General features: G+C 41.7%; 1 protein-coding gene across 1 annotated transcript in view; it reads left to right on the plus strand.

Annotated features, from left to right (window-relative positions):
- LACC1 (laccase domain containing 1) overlaps nucleotides 1-16,431 on the plus strand; it is a 50,084-nt gene extending 33,653 nt beyond the window's left edge. The window contains exons 5-6 of the mRNA XM_077483210.1: nucleotides 5,784-6,009; nucleotides 16,091-16,431. Of these exons, the coding sequence (XP_077339336.1) occupies nucleotides 5,784-6,009; nucleotides 16,091-16,265 (401 nt within the window). The 3' untranslated portion in view covers nucleotides 16,266-16,431. The remainder of the gene's footprint in view (nucleotides 1-5,783; nucleotides 6,010-16,090) is intronic.
- Nucleotides 16,432-18,396: the final 1,965 nt, after the last annotated feature.

An 18,396-nucleotide genomic window follows, 5' to 3' on the forward strand; every position in this document is an offset into this window, starting at 1 on the left:
GGATGAAAATTCCAATAGCAACTTGAAAGAGAAGAACGGAAGGAAAGATCAAAGAGCTTGTTGTGCTATCCCATGAGGTCTCTGCTGAATAATCTTTTAATTAAACACATAGCCTCCCTGGCGGTATGATTATGTCAGATTTTTGCATCTCAAAGTGGTACAATTGTTTTGCATGGAAATTTGGCATTTTATATTGTAGACCTGTAACTCTTAGTAATAACTCACTTAAATATGTCCAAACAAGAGTCTAGTAGACATCCCGGGTATGATAAAGTTTGAAACGCGAAATTATAAATGATAAAATAATAAATAACTATAAATAATTATAAAAAATAATAATGTAATAATAATAATAAAATGAATTTCCCCATGATTCACTTTCGCTCAATTCTGCAAGTGTTCTAATTTACGATCACTGTTTTTCTAGCTGGTCTAAAACCACTTTTTGAGGTAAAGGGACACTTTTTGGTTGCCATGGACAATCTCCAGTTTCCAAGCAGAAAGAACAGTATATACAATATAAAACTGCATGCAGGGCATTGGACAAAGCATTAGGGACAAAAGGGAGGTGAATTGTTTTGATACAGTAATGTAATCTGTAAGATTACAGTGTATTGTAAGTGTTATGAATTTTGCACTTTTTGAATTCGCCGCCGGGCTCCAGGACATTCGCAGGGAACGGAGCCCGGCACACAGAGCACCAGGTGGGGGACACAGCCACAGACACATTGGGGGGACATGGAGGCAAGCAGCAGGATTCTAAAATGCAATCCCGAGTGTGGTTTGGGGGTTACCACTAATGCTCCTGAAATTTAACCCCGAGCCACACTCGGGATTACCGCCAGAGAGGTTAAAGGGCCTTTGTTGACAGACTTGGGCTTGTGTTGATGGCATCAGTTTGAGACACTAATGAGATTATTCAGAATGCACTGACATGTGCAGGTAATTTTCTTCTGACCTGCATTTTACATGCTTCAATGTGTTTTACATTCCCATAGACTTACATCCCATGGGACACAAACCCATCAACACAGGTCCTAAATCTCATGTTTTAAAGTGGTAGTAAAGTCATCTTAGCCCTTTCTACCTACAGGTACGCCTATAATAAAGCTTAATAATGTTGCTCTAAATGTGACAAAGAAAACAAAAAATGAGTCCTATGAGTCACACAGGTGACACAAGTATAGACGAGTGTCTTTAAAGTTGATACACCAACTAAATTCTTCCACCATATGATAAACCACCACCAATAAAGAATGTACTCTTACCAGAGAGCATTGACCACCTATTATGGGGGGGTCGAAGAAGGCCTAGCCCCCGTACACACGGTCGGACATTCCGACAACAAAATCCATCTGATTTTTTCCGACGGATTTTGTCCGAAACTGGTGTTGCATACACACGGTCAGACAAAGTTGTCGGAAAATCGTTCAGAACATGATGACGTTCGTTCGTTTCAATGGGACTACGTTGCAGCTAGTAGCCAATAGCTTTGGTCTCGTAATTTGATCTGAGCATGCGTGGCACTTTGTCCGATCGGAATTCTCTACAAACGATCGGAAAAAGTCTGATCGGATTTTGTTGTTGGAAAATTTGAGGTCCTGCTCTCAAATTTTCCAATGGAAAAAGTCCGATAGAACCCACACACAATCGGATTTTCCAACAGTATAATCCCATCGGATCTTTTCCGTTGGAATTTCCGACCGTGTGTACAGGGCATTAGTATCTCAAATGTTCCATCGCCATTTGTAGGTCAACATATGAGAGCTGGGGAAGATGATTCCAGGCAGCCAATGCGAGAATCACAGGTCTTCTTGCTCCAAGTGGACGCACCAAATGGCATACCCCGGGTCTCCAAGTTACATGTAGGATGTACAGAATGCCTCCCTCCTATATAATGGCGATTAGCAGACAATCTTGCTTCTGGAATGAGAATTGCAATCTGGACACATGAATGACACTCATATGCTGCTTGTTTGTTCTGCGGCAGGGCGTCAGATGTAGCCAGAGACCTGCCAGTGATGCCTACTAGCACATTTTTATTTTATTTTCAGAGTTTACTACTGCTTTAACCCTGCCTTAGATTTGTTTGTGGTCAATAAAATCACAATATTCCAAGAAAAGCAATGCATAGCGAAATTCCAATCTGCGCTGCGATCTTATAGCGCAACTCCTCCTGGTAATAATAAAATATGGGCACATCAAGTCTGATTGTTTTCTCAGAATCAAAAATGAAGTTGGAGCTCTTGCCCACCCCATCCTTCCATTGTTGTGGTTCGTCTTGTTCATAAACAGACACAGTCCTGGCAATTATTGAAGCAATGTACCATGGGAAATCAAATTCCATGTAAACATTTCTAAGAAAGGCAAAAATGGCTTACGACATGCTAAATAAAGAGGAGGTGCAAAGGACCTGTATTTGGAAGGAAAATTATTGTGTATAGTGGGGAGGGGGGGGGGGGTAAATAAGTCTGAAAGTAGAGTGTTTCTTTTAAACCGGTTTATAGTAAACAGGTCCAATAGTTGAATGCTCCTTGGAATCCAATTTCTGGGAAAATAGATATCTTATCAAAGACATGGTTTTATTTCCAGAATAGCAGTGGGGTGTCTGCCCTCTCTCTCACCTCCTATAAATATTTAACCTCCAAAGACCACAAAACAGAAAAGTCCTGCTAGGATAGGATACACATCCTGACTCATCTAGAGTTTAGGTAATTATATTATTTTGTAATACATGGGCGGTATTGGAGCCTTTGTTTGTTTCCAACAAAACACGCTTCTGCTTATTACTAATGACTTTTCTGTAATCTTCATTTTACTGCTGAAAATGATGCTAAACCAATTTGACCATTACGAGCACACAAACATGTTTTATTAGAAGGCTTCTTGTGGAGTGAAAAACAAGGCATTTATAATTGAGCATGTGCAGGGCCTGACATGACGACAGAGGGCACTGCGATCTTTCATGGTGCTGTCGTTTTATCTACTGAAGGCATGCCTTAGCTGCGACCAAGAGTAAAAGCAATTCCTAATTGAATGCTTTTTGTATAATCTGTCTGCTGTTACCCATACAGCAATCTCATAGAATAAATAACCTTTATGTATGTCAGTTTCATGCACAATGAAAAATAAAAAATAAACTTTTGTAATTGATAAAGCTGAGTAGTGACCACATTCTCACACTCTCATAACTCGAGTTGTTGATTAGCCCGCTTTCACACCTCTGCGTTTTTGTCGCATGATTCTGAAAGCACTCAAGATGAGGAGTCCCATTATTCTCAACGGATCCACTTTTACCTGAGCGTTCTGTTGTTTGTCCCCTGTTACATGAAATATGAAAAAATACATGAGCTGCTTTGGGGCAGAATTGCGCGTTTTTGGCCCCATATACTTTAATGGGGGTGCCAGAAAACAGTTTATGCTTGTTTTTCAGGTGTTCCTATTAAAAAAGTCAATGGGGTCAAAAAAGTGTGCTTCTACTCCTGTACAATCTCCCAAAAAACTTGAAACAAAAATCCTTCAAATCACCTGGCTATGCTTACAGTAAGTGTGAATGGGGGCTTAGACTCCACACACACACACACACACACACACACACACACACACACACACACACACACACACAAGCCAGTTCATTAATGTTTCACTCTTAAACATCTCAGAATGAAAAAACAGGACTTTGTAAGTGTAAAGCCTCATACACACGGTCGGACTTGTACAAACTTTTCCGTGGACTTTTGTACAAAGTGTGTTGTCCACAAGTTTGTATTGCATACACACGGTCGGACTTTTTGACAACAAACACGAACGTGGTGACGTCACAACGTACGGACGCCACTTCAAAAGAGGACGTTCAATGACTCCAGCGCCACCTTTGGTCAACTTCTGTATTGTAGTCTGATCGTTTGCAATGGTTCTGAGCATGCGTGTTTGTACCTTGTACAAAAGTCCGATGCTTTTGCATACACACGGTCGGACTTTGCTCCATCGGACTTCTGTTGTCAAAAAGTTTGTCCGTTCGCAGAGCCAACAAAAGTCCGATGAAAACAGAAAAAGTTTGTCCGATGGAGCGTACACACAGTCGGATGTTGCTCCAAAACAGCTAATTTGCATGTTTGTTGTCAAAAAGTCCGACCGTGTGTACGGGCCTTAACTCTTGGGGAAAAGGTGGTAAAAATACCCGGTAACCAATCAAAAATACCCTGAGAAATTCAATAGTAGAACGTTATGTAGATTATTGGAGAGTCTGTTTCACTGCAACATCTACAGCAAGTGTGATATTTTGTCCCCATTCACATCTGTGCAGCTCAATAACGCGTTATGTCGCACATTAATGTGAGTTATGTTAGGGCAGCCCATTCATCTAAATGGGCTGCTAACATAGTGGTGCTGAAAAATAACTGCACCTGCTCTATTTATCCCAATGTAGCACACCACAACACACAGTAGTACATTATCGTGTTGTGGTGCGCTGTAACACACATGCATTGTATTAATGCAATTTGGTGCCATTCAGAATGAATGGCACCACTACACACTAACATGTGCATGATACAGTACCATGTGTTATGGTAATGCGCACACGTGAAGATGATCTTTATGAAAATGAAAAGAAGGCATCCCCAGAGGGTGGTACTCTGAATGTTGATATAGTAAAGGTGTGCCACATCCTAAATTATTGACAAAATTGGACAAGTAGACTCTAGATCAGGGGACTCAAACTGGCGGTCCTCCAGCTGTTGCAAAACTACAAGTCACATCATGCCTCTGTCTGTAAGAGGCATGCTTGTAACTGTCAGCCTTGCAATGCCCCATGGGACTTGTAGTTTTGCAACAGCTGGAGGGGCGGCGATTTGGCACCGCTGCTCTAGATGGACTTTTTTAGCACCATAACACACATGGTCATCTAAAAATAAGTATTTTATTTATACAAAAACATTAAAAAGACAAATACAGGGAAGTTAAAAATTCCTTAGCACCATCTGCTAGAAAAACTACCACATAGACATAACCACCATAACCATTCATAGGCCAAACTGTAACTTAGCATGAGATTTGTACAGATGCAGTCATCAATATTTAGGTTAGTGTTAGTTTTTCTAGCAGATGGTGCTAGGAATTTCCAACTTCACTGTATTTGTCTTTTTAATGTTTTTGTATAAATAAAATACTTATTTTTAGAGGACCATGTGTTGTGGTGCTTAACAAGTCCATCTAGAGCAGCCTTTTTCAACCCTTTTAGCACAGAGGAACCCTCTTACTATATCTACAATTCATGGTACATTATTGTGATGGTCAGTAATGCTCTTACACTTGTGGACATTGGGAAGAATGAGCTCCTTACATATAGCTAAAAAGATCAATGGTGTCATTAGGAACTTATATGAAAGGCAGAAATTGCTCAAGGAACCCCTAGCAACATCTGGAGGAACCCTAGATCTCCATGGAACCATGGAACCCTGGCTGAGAAACCCTGCTCTAGAGTCTACTTGTCCAATGGTCTATAAATAAACCTGTAATCCATAAAAAAAACAACTCATGATCATTTAAAAATAAAATAGCAGTCCAGAACAAAAAATATTTTCTTGAAGGACGGAGTGTAATACTAAATTTCTTCATCTTGGCTCCTTCCCAATTTCTCAAAACAGCACTTTTCAATTTGTGCACAAGCATTTGTATGGCTACATTGATATTTGAACTATTGTACCCAAAATGTAATTTACCTCCAACTATTTTCATAAACTTTTTTCTAAAATGTGTACAAATATGGCATTTTTTGGCAGGCTGGAAAGGGACTTTGCTAGGAGTTTCAATGGCCACAGTAAACACCATGGTATCTGAGTACCAGTGTGATATGAAGGATATACTGGTTGTTCTGGGACCATCCGTGGGAAAATGCTGCTTTACTCTCAATCAGGAAGACGCCAGAGCTTTTCATGACATAGACCCACAATGTGTCCGACAGATTGAGTCCCCAAGACCATATGTTGATATCAGAAGAGCTACTCGGTAAGCCCAATTTTTCTTTTAACAGTTTACTCTAATGCTTTCCCTAATAAAATACATTAAACCAAATGTTTACTTGTATTACCATATGCACAATAAATGCAAGTGATATATATATTTTTCTGCAGTTGTGTAGAGTATTTACCTTTATAATTTATACATTATCTGTTGCACAGTAGTTCCTAAAATAGCAGAATGTTAAAGGTGAAAGCAAGCTTCTGTTCTAGTGATGTGTAATTTTTACTGCACACAAGGCACTATATTGCATAGCTCTGCTTTTACATTCATAGAAAGTCCCTAAATAAATCTCACTTCCTAGGCTGAACCCTTCCTCCTTAATTTAGCTCTCTGTGCATGTAGTACCGTGTTTCTTGGGATCTGTAATTTCTTGGCTTTGCTTTCCTTCTCATTGTATACAAGTCTGAAGATTACATTAATTGATAAAGACAAGACCTTGCTTTTAATAAGTAATTCAGTTAATTCAATAGACCTTGCAATCTTTTGCAAACTATTAGGTTTTAGATTAGGTTCTCTATTACTAAAGAGTCTTTTTCTGAGTTGATGAGTGGTATATGTATAAATGTATTTGATTGCTGATTACTTCCTATAATAAGATGGCTGTTCATTGCAAAAATGTCATCAAATTCCTGTGGAATCAGGCAAAATCTAAGCTGTGGGTGGCCCTGCTACCACCAGACTCAAGAAAAGTCTATTTTTTTTCTCAAATTTTGAGAAGAGAATCGGGTGGAAAATTGTCAGCTGAACAGTGACTGTGTCCAATCAGATGCAGTCAGTGCTCAGATATTCAGTAGATGCTGGTTCTGCTGGCTGTTGAATAGCTGGCAGGGGAGATTACTTAATCCATGCTGTGTATGTGGATGGAGGAATCTATTAGATTTCTCTTATTTAGCCCACACGTAGGCAGGTTGTAATATGTCTGCCTTAGTAAGTTAGAGGCTGTCCCAGGCTGTGGGAAAGGGTTAAAGAGGAGCTCCAGGCTCCTTCAGAAACATTTTTAAAGTCAGCAGCTACAAATACTATAGCTCTGACTTTTTTAATATTAGGGCACTTACCTGTCCAGGCATCCAGCGGTGTCCTCACCCAAGCCACTTCTTGAATCGGCTATCAGGTGCTGGCACCGGCATCTTGACTAAGGGAAACCGGCAGTGAAGCCTTGCGGCTTCACAGCTGGTTTCCTACCGTGCATGCGCAAAATGCGCTGGTCTTTTTCTTTTAATGGGCCACAGTCTTCTGGGACCTGTGAAATGTCCTAGAAGGCTGCAGGAGAAGGAGGGAGGGAGGGGGGGCAAACTTTCGAAGCAAACTGAGCAGGAAGTGGAAAAACAGTTACTTGTCAAAACAACAGTTACTTGCCCCCCTCCCCCAAAGTTGGGTGGAGCTACGCTTTAAGTTATGTGTACTCAGTTATTGGGTTTTTGGTCCCAGTCAGCCCACCTGTGGAATAAAAAAGGGGAAGGCTGGGGTCCAGGGCTCTCAGCTAGCATTCATGACCCACACTGTGAAAAGGGGACTACTGCACCTTATAGTCTGTTAGAGGTACAGGGGTACCGGAGGACAGACCAGTATTGGAATGGACTAGTACCTTGCAAAGGTATGCCTGGGCAGCCACACAGCTATAGTTAGGGTTAAGGTTTGGACTCTGTTCATATTGGACTGTAATGTTGGAATCTCTTCAGTAAAGCTGCATCAACTCTTTTGACATAAAGTGCATCAACTGGTCTAAAACTAAATTAATCAAAGGGGTGCATGTTGGTTCTGGCATATCTAAAGAACCAGAGTCTGTAAATCACAAAGATGTATGAAGTAACACCACTACAAAAAGGGGTTAACTCAGCAAAACAAGGAAGAGGAGTGTAGTTGCTAAGAGTAACCAAGTAAAAGTTCAAGACACAAAGCAACCATTAGTTAGGCGTGGTACCTGGTAAGGTGACAGGTCCTCCAGTAGTGAGGGGGCGATGTCTGGCTTTCTCCCTAGTAGTTGGTTTACAGTAGCAACCAGGACCGAACCTGCATTACGGAGATACATGGCCTAGTCACAAGGTACAGGGAGGAAGGAGTTAACAAGCACATTAATGAGGTGCATGAATGAGGTCTGCGCAATGTGCTCAGTGGGACCCAATTCTGTAACAGAGGTACACTGGACTAGTCGAGTGGGTGCAGGCTCAGCACATCCCTCCTATTGCAACATCTAAGTTACAGTGTGTAGTGACATGGCACAAGACACTTCACAGAGGGACTCTGTATATTATTTTACTACACACAGTGAAGTCTCATCTCTAACTTGGAGAACTACCTTAACCACTTCCAGACCGGACCAATTTGCTGGTCAAAGACCAGACCACTTTTTGCGATTCGGCACTGCGTCGCTTTAACTGACAATTGCGTGGTCGTGCGACGTGGCTCCCAAACAAAATTAACGTCCTTTTTTTCCCACAAATAGAGCTTTCTTTTGGTGGTATTTGATCACCCCTGCGGTTTTTATTTTTTGCGCTATAAACAAAAATAGAGCGATAATTTTGAAAAAAACGCATTATTTTTTACTTTTTGTAATAATAAATATCCCCCAAAAATATATATAAAAACATTTTTTTCCCTCAGTTTAGGCCGATACATATTCTTCTACATATTTTTGGTAAAAAAAAATCGCAATAAGCGATTATTGATTGGTTTGCACAAAAGTTATAGCGTTTACAAAATAGGGATCGTTTTATAGCATTTTTATTAATAATTTTTTATTATTTTTTTTTACTAGTAATGGCGGCGATCTGCGATTTTTATTGTGACTGCGACATTGTGGGGGACCCATCGGACATTTTTGACACATTTTTGGGACCATTGTCATTTATACAGTAATCACTGCTATATAAATGCAGTGATTCCTGTGTAAATGACACTGGCAGTGAAAGGGTTAACCAGGGGGTGGCAGTGTAGGGGTTAAGTGTTCCTAGGGGTGTGTTACTAACTGTGGGGGGGTTGGGCTTTCATTTAGTGTACACTGATCTCTGCTCCAATCACATGGAGCAGAGATCAGCGTCACTAGTTGCTAGGCAGAATGGAAAAATGTTGTTTATACAGCATTTCCTCCATTCGGCCGCTCCGTGAGACAATCGCGGGGATGCCCGCGGCGATCGAGTCCGCGGGTCCCGCGACCGGACTCACGGGGGTCCCGACCAGCGCGGGAGCGCCGCCGGCAGCGCGCTCCCGATGGCACGGCGGCAACGAATATTGGACGTACATGTACGCCAATATGCCTGCCCGTGCCATTCTGTCGACGTACATCGTCGTGCGCTGGTCGGGAAGTGGTTAAAGTGGAGGGCCACCTGAAAAAAAAAATACATAAAAAATTTGAAAATGCCTGTTGCTAGGCACATCGTCCTAATCTGCCTCTTCCTCCTCCACGGAGATCTTCTGTCTTCTCTAATCCGTGTGGCGTCTTCTGGGTAATGGGTCGCGCTGTGTTCTGGGAACTGTGTGTCCCAGAACACAGCGCGCCCCATTCACAAAGCGCTGCGCGACTCTCGCATGCGCAGTAGGAAACGGGCAGTGAAGCCGCAAGGCTCCACTGCCTGTTTCCCTTAGCCAAAGTGGCGGCGCCAGGACCCGAGAGCCGAGGGACGGGTCAGCCTCGGGCGGCCGACATCGCGGGCGCCCTGGACAGGTAAGTGTGCTTATTAAAAATCAGCAGCTACAGTGTTTGCAGCTGGTGACTTTAAATTTTTTTTTAATGTTAGATATTTCCCATCGCCTTAGTCTCTGCTTGGTCCCAGGCATTGATGAGTGCACGCCATGCAAAATGTACCCCAACATGTAGGGCGAAGTAGGCCCTGCCCACACACAGGCCAAAAGACATCTTTGTGTGCATAGCCCGGTTTTGGGCCCATTGACATAGGCTGCCATGGGGCAGTAAAGGCAGGGGTGGATATGCAGCGACTCAGGGCTGTACACATGCCATGATGCTCTGCTGGGTGCACCAAAGAAATAAACAGCACATTGCTGCCACTGAGGGTGTCCTATTAAAGTGTGTGGGGGCATGCCACAACTGCTATCAATTGCATGTAATGTGTGTTGTGGCAGCACGGTAGTCTGGCATTTACAGGGTTAAAACAGGCTGTGAAGAAGTGACATGTCACCTTCTCCCTACCTGTCAAATGCCTCCAAAAAACAACTGCACTTCAGAGGGACAGCAAAGACTTCTGCACGTATGACTGAGCAACCAGTATGCCATAATCAGACTTTACTAAAGACATTTACCCTGATCACATAATTGTGCACTGTGTCCCCCATTTCTTGTGCAGTTTTTCTAAACATATATACCTTTCAGACATAGTATTTTTCTGTGTCCCAAAGTACTTACTTCTATAGCTATGGCGTATTCTGAATCCTCTCCAGGCACTCTCCGGGTCCATTTACACTGTTGTGTTTTAATGCATGCATTCCCATGCACTAAAATGCATGAATTCTGGTTCTCCGTAATAATGATAGTGTATGTGTCTGTTTTTTTTCTGTATTTTAGTGCATTTGGGAAACCCATTGAGTTCATAGTATTAACAAGCATTGGTTAATGGATGTTAACCCTATCCACTCCAAATTCTAAATAAAAAAACGCAATGAAAACATGCATCAATGCACGTATTAACACACAAACTACAGAAAAAATTACGCAAGACATCTGCCTATCAAAAAAATATTAAAACTTCTATGGACACGGGAAGATTTAAATGGGCACTAAAAATTTGCAAAATGTTCTGAACTTCAGGTTTCACCAAGCGCAACAGAATTGCTTTCCAACTGTGGCATAGAAATTAAAGCTCTTTTCTATTTTCCCCAGATATTTGAAAGACTAGAACTAGAAAATTCATTTAGTTTGCTTGATTGTCCGGCCAGGCATGACTCCAACTGGATTCCATTCTGCACAGACTGGGATGGGTAATGGAAGTGTAACAGTTTGTAGGCTCACAGCTAAAGGAAGACCGAGGTTGATTTACTAAAGGCAAATAGACTGTCCAGTTTGCAAGTGCAGTTGCTCCAGAGCTTAGTAAATGAGAGGAAGCCCTGCTGACTTCCACCATCTAATCATGTGGAAGCAAGATACAATTTTCTTTCCTTGTATGTGATTGGGTATTCTTTTTAAAGTGATACCTCGCCTCATTTACTAAGCTCTGGAGAAAATACACTTGCATAGTAAATCAACACCATTGTCCCCTTGCCTTTGCAGAGTGTAATGACAGTGTCTGCACATTTTTTTGAGTTATGGGTGGGATAGGAGCCACAGTGTCAATGGGAAGTATATACAGTAGGAGGACAGGGAGCCCGGCAGGATTAGCAATCAGGCCTATAAAGTGGAAGTGGCCAGACCCTCACCTTCGTTTTCCACTTTCCATAATACCACTCCTTTCACACACACACACACACACACACACACACACAACATATATATATATATTTTTATATATCATTTTTGTAAAGAACCTGTATGTAACTGGCCCCTGCAGTCCTCTGGGATATTCATATCACACGTCTCATCTATCAGGGGGCCAGATCCAGGAACCAGGAAGAGGAAGCTGTCTCTCAATGACGTAAAAAATTAAGATAACGTTGCTGGATGGGATATGCCGTAGCAAAGCAGAATTTACTGGGGATAACACAGTGAACAAAGTGAGATAAGATTTAAAAAAATGAATACAAACATGAAGTTCCTCTTTAATTGGCCTGTATGCCTATGTACTATGCCTATGTACTACTCCTGGCATCCATAGTGCCCAAGAAGACCATGACCTAGGTAGAGATCTGGCCCTGCTACTTAGAATCAAAGGAGACTAAGGGCTAGTTTACACCAGGGTTGCTCTGTGAAAAGCGAGGCATGTTTGCCTGAGATATAGTTAATAATAAGGTACTTGAAGATGATTTTCATGACGATAAAACACTTAAACAAAAGCCGTAGGACTATTTGGATAAAAGGTAATAATCTATTTCTAAACCATATATAAAGGCTCTCTGCAGAGTAGTATTATGTATGAAAGGTTAGAGAGGACATGCTGTAAGTGGGTCGTGTACTGTGGCTGTAGAGGAATTAACCAAACTTGCATTACTTATTATGTCAAATATTCATGAATAGGCGCTCCCCTGAGTGCTATGTTTTATTTAGTTAGTAGTACATCCAGTACAGCCCACTGTACTTGCAATGTATTAATCTTTTAAATTCAAATACATTATGGATGTAGCACAATATATTTAATGCTGTAAATTAAATAAAGCATTGGAACACTGTAAATGTAAGACGGGAGTGTAATTCTATACACAGATCCATTTATCTAAAGCCGTCCACAGTAACAGCAATTCTACACCTCTTAAAATCAGAATTATAACACTATCTGCTGTAGAGCTAAATTGGCTCGCAGAGCGGTAATTGATTCTGATTTTATATAATCCATTTTTTCTCCTTTAAGCCTTTATTTCCTTAAAGCTGAACTTTACTGGACAAGGAAAATAAAAATCCTCTCTTGCAGTGGGTCTACACACACACACACACACACGAAGATGCTGAAGAGAAATCCACTGTTGAAGCATGGGGGAGTGCCAACTGTGGGGGGTACAGAGGATTGGGTATGTGAAACGACTTTTCTTTTTTTTTTTTTTTTTTTTTTTTTTTTTTTTCAAATATAAATTTTATTAATTTTCAAACAATGCCCAACATGGGCATGGACATGTAATACAACATGGAAGTGGGATACAAAAGAAAAGGGGAGGGAGGAAAAGGGAAACATACATCAAACATATTACCGAGTTCACGGGAGGGACAGGGTCATAAAAAACATTGTACATGGCCCATCCATAACACCTCCAGTGCCGAAGCGTGTTTGGGAGTCTAGATCCCTTCAGTTCCCCCATCTCCGGCTCTCATCCGAGCCTCGATACCCCGGTAAAAACCCAGTACCAAGGCAGGGACCATTAAGTGTAGGGGAAGGGACACTGACGGGGAAGACTGAGAGGGGAAGGAGAGGGGGGTGAGGTGAGGGGGGGGGGAAGGAGAGGGGGGGGAAAGGAGAGGGGGGGAAGAAGAGGGGGGGGAGAGGTGAGGGGGGGGGAGGGGGGGATTTCTGGTTGATTCAGGACTGCCCTACCCCCCATGCAGTATATATCGCCGAACATATTACAAGGTCCTCAGAGATACCCCTTCGGGCGAGAAGATAAATTGGTGCCAGGGTGTCCATGTTTTCCTAAATCTTTCCTGCTGTTGCCTCCCCGTAAGCACCAGGTCCTCCAGTCTACTAATTTCCTCCACCTTACGAACCCAGGACGCCACCGATGGAGGGGCCTGGCTTTTCCAGTGGAGCGGTATACATGCTCTTGCGGCATTCACCAGAGGACATAGAATGGATTTTTTGTACTTTTTAGTGGACATGGCGTTCACGTGCAGGAGGAAGAAGGCCGGGTCATTGGGGACATTATACTCCGTAAATTTTTGAATAACGGCCACATAACCCTGAATGCGCTCGATCTCGTGAAACGACTTTTCACTGCTCTTAGGCATAAATGAGCATTTAACCATTGAACCGTGGGTGCAGCCCCACTGCAAAAGAACATTTTTACTTTTCCGGAGTTGGACTAAATTTCTTATACCTAATGATGTAGGGAATGATGTTGCAATGTAAATCTTCATTGTATTTTTCCATTGTATCAATAATAGCTAGAGGTTCAAGATATACTGTATATAGCTTGTTGAGCCTGTTGAAAATCCCATTCTAAAACCATGGATATTAATATGGACTTGCCCCCCTACCCTTGTATCTATTACAGCCTCTACTCTTGAAAGATGTCCACAGGATTTTGGGATCCTTTTTTGTGAGAATGTGTGTCCATTTAGCCGAAAGAGCATTTGTGAGGTCAAGTTACCAGTGTTTCAATTTATCCCAGTGGTGTTCAATAATAAGGTTGAGGTCAGGGCTCTTAGTTGTAACATGCAGTCCACCACTGGCAAAGAATTCATATCTGTAAATCACCTTTTTGCTTGAACCTCATTGTAAGAGTGGCACACTGAAAATGCATTTTGTCCCTTCACTATTTTGTAGGAGTTATAGCATAAGGAAGTTACAGGAAATGTATTTCCCTTAGGCACCCATAGGGAAAAGTTGATCATGTAATAAATGTTTTAGGCCTCTTTCACACGGACGATCCATTCAGGTCCACCTCCATGGAGCGTCGGATAGCAGCGGTGACATGTCCGCTGACATCCGACCCTCTCCGATCCGAAAAAGTGTGGCGGAGGAAAAACCTACTTTTCTATCGGTCTGCGGATCGGATCGGGTGACAACGGACTCTGCGGTCCATCGTCATCCAATCCCCCTTAGGGAGAGCGGCGTTATGACAGGTCAGTCCCTGCAGTGTGCAGAGACGGACCTGTCATCTTCCTGCTCAGCGGGGATCGACAGAGCGATCCCTGCTGAGCAGGTGGATGTCCACAGGGCAGATCATCAGGGATTCGTCCCGTGTGAAAGAGGCCTTAGGTAACATTTTGCAGTTTTCTGTTCTGTATGTAACATGAACAATTGTGACACTAGCTTCCCTCTTTCCACTATTCCAAGTTTTTGGTAGGAATCTATTTGATATTGATGATTTGGTGCGCCTCATTACTGCCCAGAGAAGAAGAGGGGGTCACTCTATATAAACTGAATAGTGGATTGTTCAGTTCTTAGTGATAATATATATGCAGTATATAGCAAGTATAGTTCTTTGTACTTGATGGAGATCTTTCTTATTAATCTCTCCTTAAAAACTCAGCAGGACACACACCAGTTCAGACCTCTTCTGGCTTGCAGGGGCTAAAAGGAACTGAATTGTAGACATGTGCGATTAGTTTTGTACGAATCGAAAATTTGTGCGAATTTCCGTAAATCCATACATTCAGGAGGATCCGAAATATGAATTGCTATTCTTCCGAATTTTGTACGAAATTTTGTTTCTGAATTTCGGATCCAAATTCCTTTACAATGGAAACATGACTGGTGTTTGACCAATCAATGGGAGTGGGAGACTGGTACTGGTAGTCGATGGGAGATTCAGAATTGGATGAAATAAGAATTTTCGTTAATTACAATTATTCAGTATGATGAAGTTAAAAACCCAGGAAGTGAGCACAGCACAGGGATGATGGGAGCCCCTCATAATGAGCACAGCACAAGGATGGTGGGAGCCCTTCATAATGATAAATTCATCATAACGAACGTGCGTAATTGTTATGAAAAGTTAACGAACCTAACTAAAATTCACATTTCGTAAGAATCCAAATTGAATTTCGGACACGAATTACGAAATGGAACGGAACTAATTTAGTGACGCCGCACATTTCTACTGAATAAGTCACATGTAATACATGATACAGGAATCCAAATACACTATATTGTCAAAAGTATTGGGACACCTGCCTTTACACTCACATGAACTTTAATGGCATCCCAGTCTTAGTCCGTAGGGTTCAATATGTTGTTGGCCCACCCTTTGCAGCTATACTAGCTTCAACTCTTCTGGTAAGGCTGTCCACAAGGTTTAGGAGTGTGTCTATGGGAATGACCATTCTTCTAGAAGCGCATTTGTGAGGTTAGGCACTGATGTTGGACAAAAAGGCCGCATGTGTAGTCTCCACTCTAATCTATCCCAAAGGTGTTCTATTGGGTTGAGATCAGGACTCTGCACAGGCCAATCAAGTTTCTCCACCCCAAACTCGCTTATCGATGGACCTTGCTTTGTGCACTGGGGCCCAATCATGTTGGGACAGGAAGTGGCCATCCACAAACTGTTCCTATAAAGTTGGGAGCATGAAATTGTCCAAAATATCTTGGTATGCTGACGCCTTAAGAGTTCCCTTCACTGGAACTAAGGGGCCAAGCGTTTATTTTTAAAGCTAAAGTTACTCTGTTTATATTTGATCTTCCCTGGTCCCCCCCCCCCCCCCCAATCCCTACCAACATATGGTAATAGAAACTCTAAGAATTGTTTTTATTTTATTTTTATTTTTTTGGAAAGATGTTAAACCTTCATATAAGTGATTATTATGTTTTATTCATAGTGTTCTCCTGGAACGTGGTGGCATTCTGCCTCATAATATTCAAGATGACACCATTGCAGACAAGAGCCAAAATGTCACACTTTGCACCTCCTGCCATCCCGAGAAATTTTTCTCTCACGTTCGAGATGGTGAAAATTTTGGAACACAAATCTGCTTCATAGCCATCAGAGAATAATCAAGAAGGACTTATTGAGATACTCAGGAATGTGAAGGAAAGATATATGTACCCTATATAATGTATTATGACTGCACCAAAATGCAAGAGATTAAGTATTGTGCTTTTCTTTTTTTTACGGTTTGTAAATTATGTGACAGATTATTAAGAAACCTCATCAAAATGACTGTGTGTGTGATACTCAATTCAATTTAGCAATGTAATTTATACTCATTAGAAATCTATATTTGTTATATGCTTAAACTGATAAGGAAGCGTGGGTAGATAATGCTAAAAAGCCATGAGCTGCTGGTAATAGGAATAACAGGTGTATATGTACAATGTGCATAAACAAGTGACAATGGCAGGTGCCAGACCTAGTTTTGTCCCTGCAGTTGAACTTATAGACTTGTTGGTTCATTATTGTGCTGGTGAAAGATCATAAAATAGAAACCCTTGCCAGTGGGGAAGATGCTGTTTTGTTTCCTTACCAGCAAGAGCTTTTATTATGAAAGATCCTCATGGTTGACCGATGATGCTAAGAAACAGAAGTTAAGAGTTAATAAAATAGGTCTACCAGCTCAGAAAATGGGTATGACATCAGATACTTTATTTCCTTTGAATAATAACTACACAATTGAAATATGAACGTGTGTGTGTGTGTGTGTGTGTGTGTATGTGTGTATATATATGTATATATATATATATATATATATATATATATATATATATATATTCTTTCCTACATCTCTATCAGGGAACAGCCACTTTTTCACTAAACTCAAAAGTTGCTAAAACTGAGCCCCTATTTGATATACAAAACAAAGGATTATTTAATCCAGTTGTGTATTCCTTTAAGAATAATGAAATGTATCTTTATACGCAACAAGCTGGCCATACACACTGTCAGAACTGAGGCTGAAGTTCTAATTATGGATGGCCTTTCGGCAACATCTGGATCAACAAAATTTGATTCAAAAGTTGAAGTAGCCAGGTAGAAAATTATTGGGTGAACAGTGACTCCATCCAGTCAGCTGCAGTCACTGTTCAGATATTCTGACAGCTGCGGGTGCCGGAAAAAGAGTGTGGTATGAACATGGGTAATTATTTAACAGTGTATTTTTTGCTCTTTTATTGTCCGGTCTGCAGGCTGGGGAACATCTGCGTGCCTGCAAGCTATTGGGCACCATTTAGGCAATTGAGTGCCTGGAGCTGGAATGCTCTTTGTGTTCTACCGCCTGGTACTAAGAGAAAGACTGTAGTGTGAGATGGAGTTATCCCTGTGTAGGTAAAGTCCCAGCCTGAGGAGAGAGAGTGGCAGGGGGGTGGTGTAACTTTTTTACTGCCATGACCACCAATATGTGTAGGGGGTTAACATTCATTGCCACCAGTGTTGGGAAGGGGGCTTTAAATTCCATTGCCACTGACCACCAATGCTACAAGTTCTTATTGCGCTTACTGACACTAACGCTGGGGGTTATTAATACTGCAACTGACACCAATGCTGGGGCTATCATACTCCAACTTCTTCGTTGTGCATTGTGATATGGTACAGAGAATGCAGCAGAATAGAAATGTTTGGGCCTTGAAGTGCGTTAATCTCATTCATTTTGAATGGGCTACCTAACTTGACAATGCGGGAAAATCTGCTGCTACTGTGTAGCTCTCTGGAAGTGCTGGTGGTCACACTTGAGGCCCTCTATTATTTTCAAGTTGACCCCCACTGCTCTAATAGCTGGAAATCACTGTAGTAAACCTTGCTACTTTAGTGATCTCTAATAGGGATGAGCCGAACACCCCCCAGTTCGGTTCGCACCAGAACTTTCGAACGGACCCCAAATTCGTACGAACGTTAGAACCCCATTGAAGTCTATGGGACTCAAACGTTCGAAATTAAAAGTGCTAATTTTATCGGCTAATATGCAAGATACTGTCCTAAAAAGGGTTTGGGGACATGGCTTCTGCCCCAGAGGACATGGGTCAATGCAAAAAAAAGTTTTAAAAATGGCCGCTTTGGCGAGAGCACTGATTTTAATGACGATTGAAGTGGAAAAAAAAGTGAAATATTCCTTTAAATATCATGCCTGGGGGGTGTCTATAGTATGCCTGTGAAGTGCCACGTGTTTCCCATTTTAGAACAGTCCCTGCACAA

This window comes from Lithobates pipiens, unplaced genomic scaffold (assembly GCF_037356315.1).
Source record: "Lithobates pipiens isolate NorthernLeopardFrog02 unplaced genomic scaffold, aLitPip1_a1.2 Scaffold_16, whole genome shotgun sequence".
NCBI lineage: Eukaryota > Metazoa > Chordata > Amphibia > Anura > Ranidae > Lithobates > Lithobates pipiens.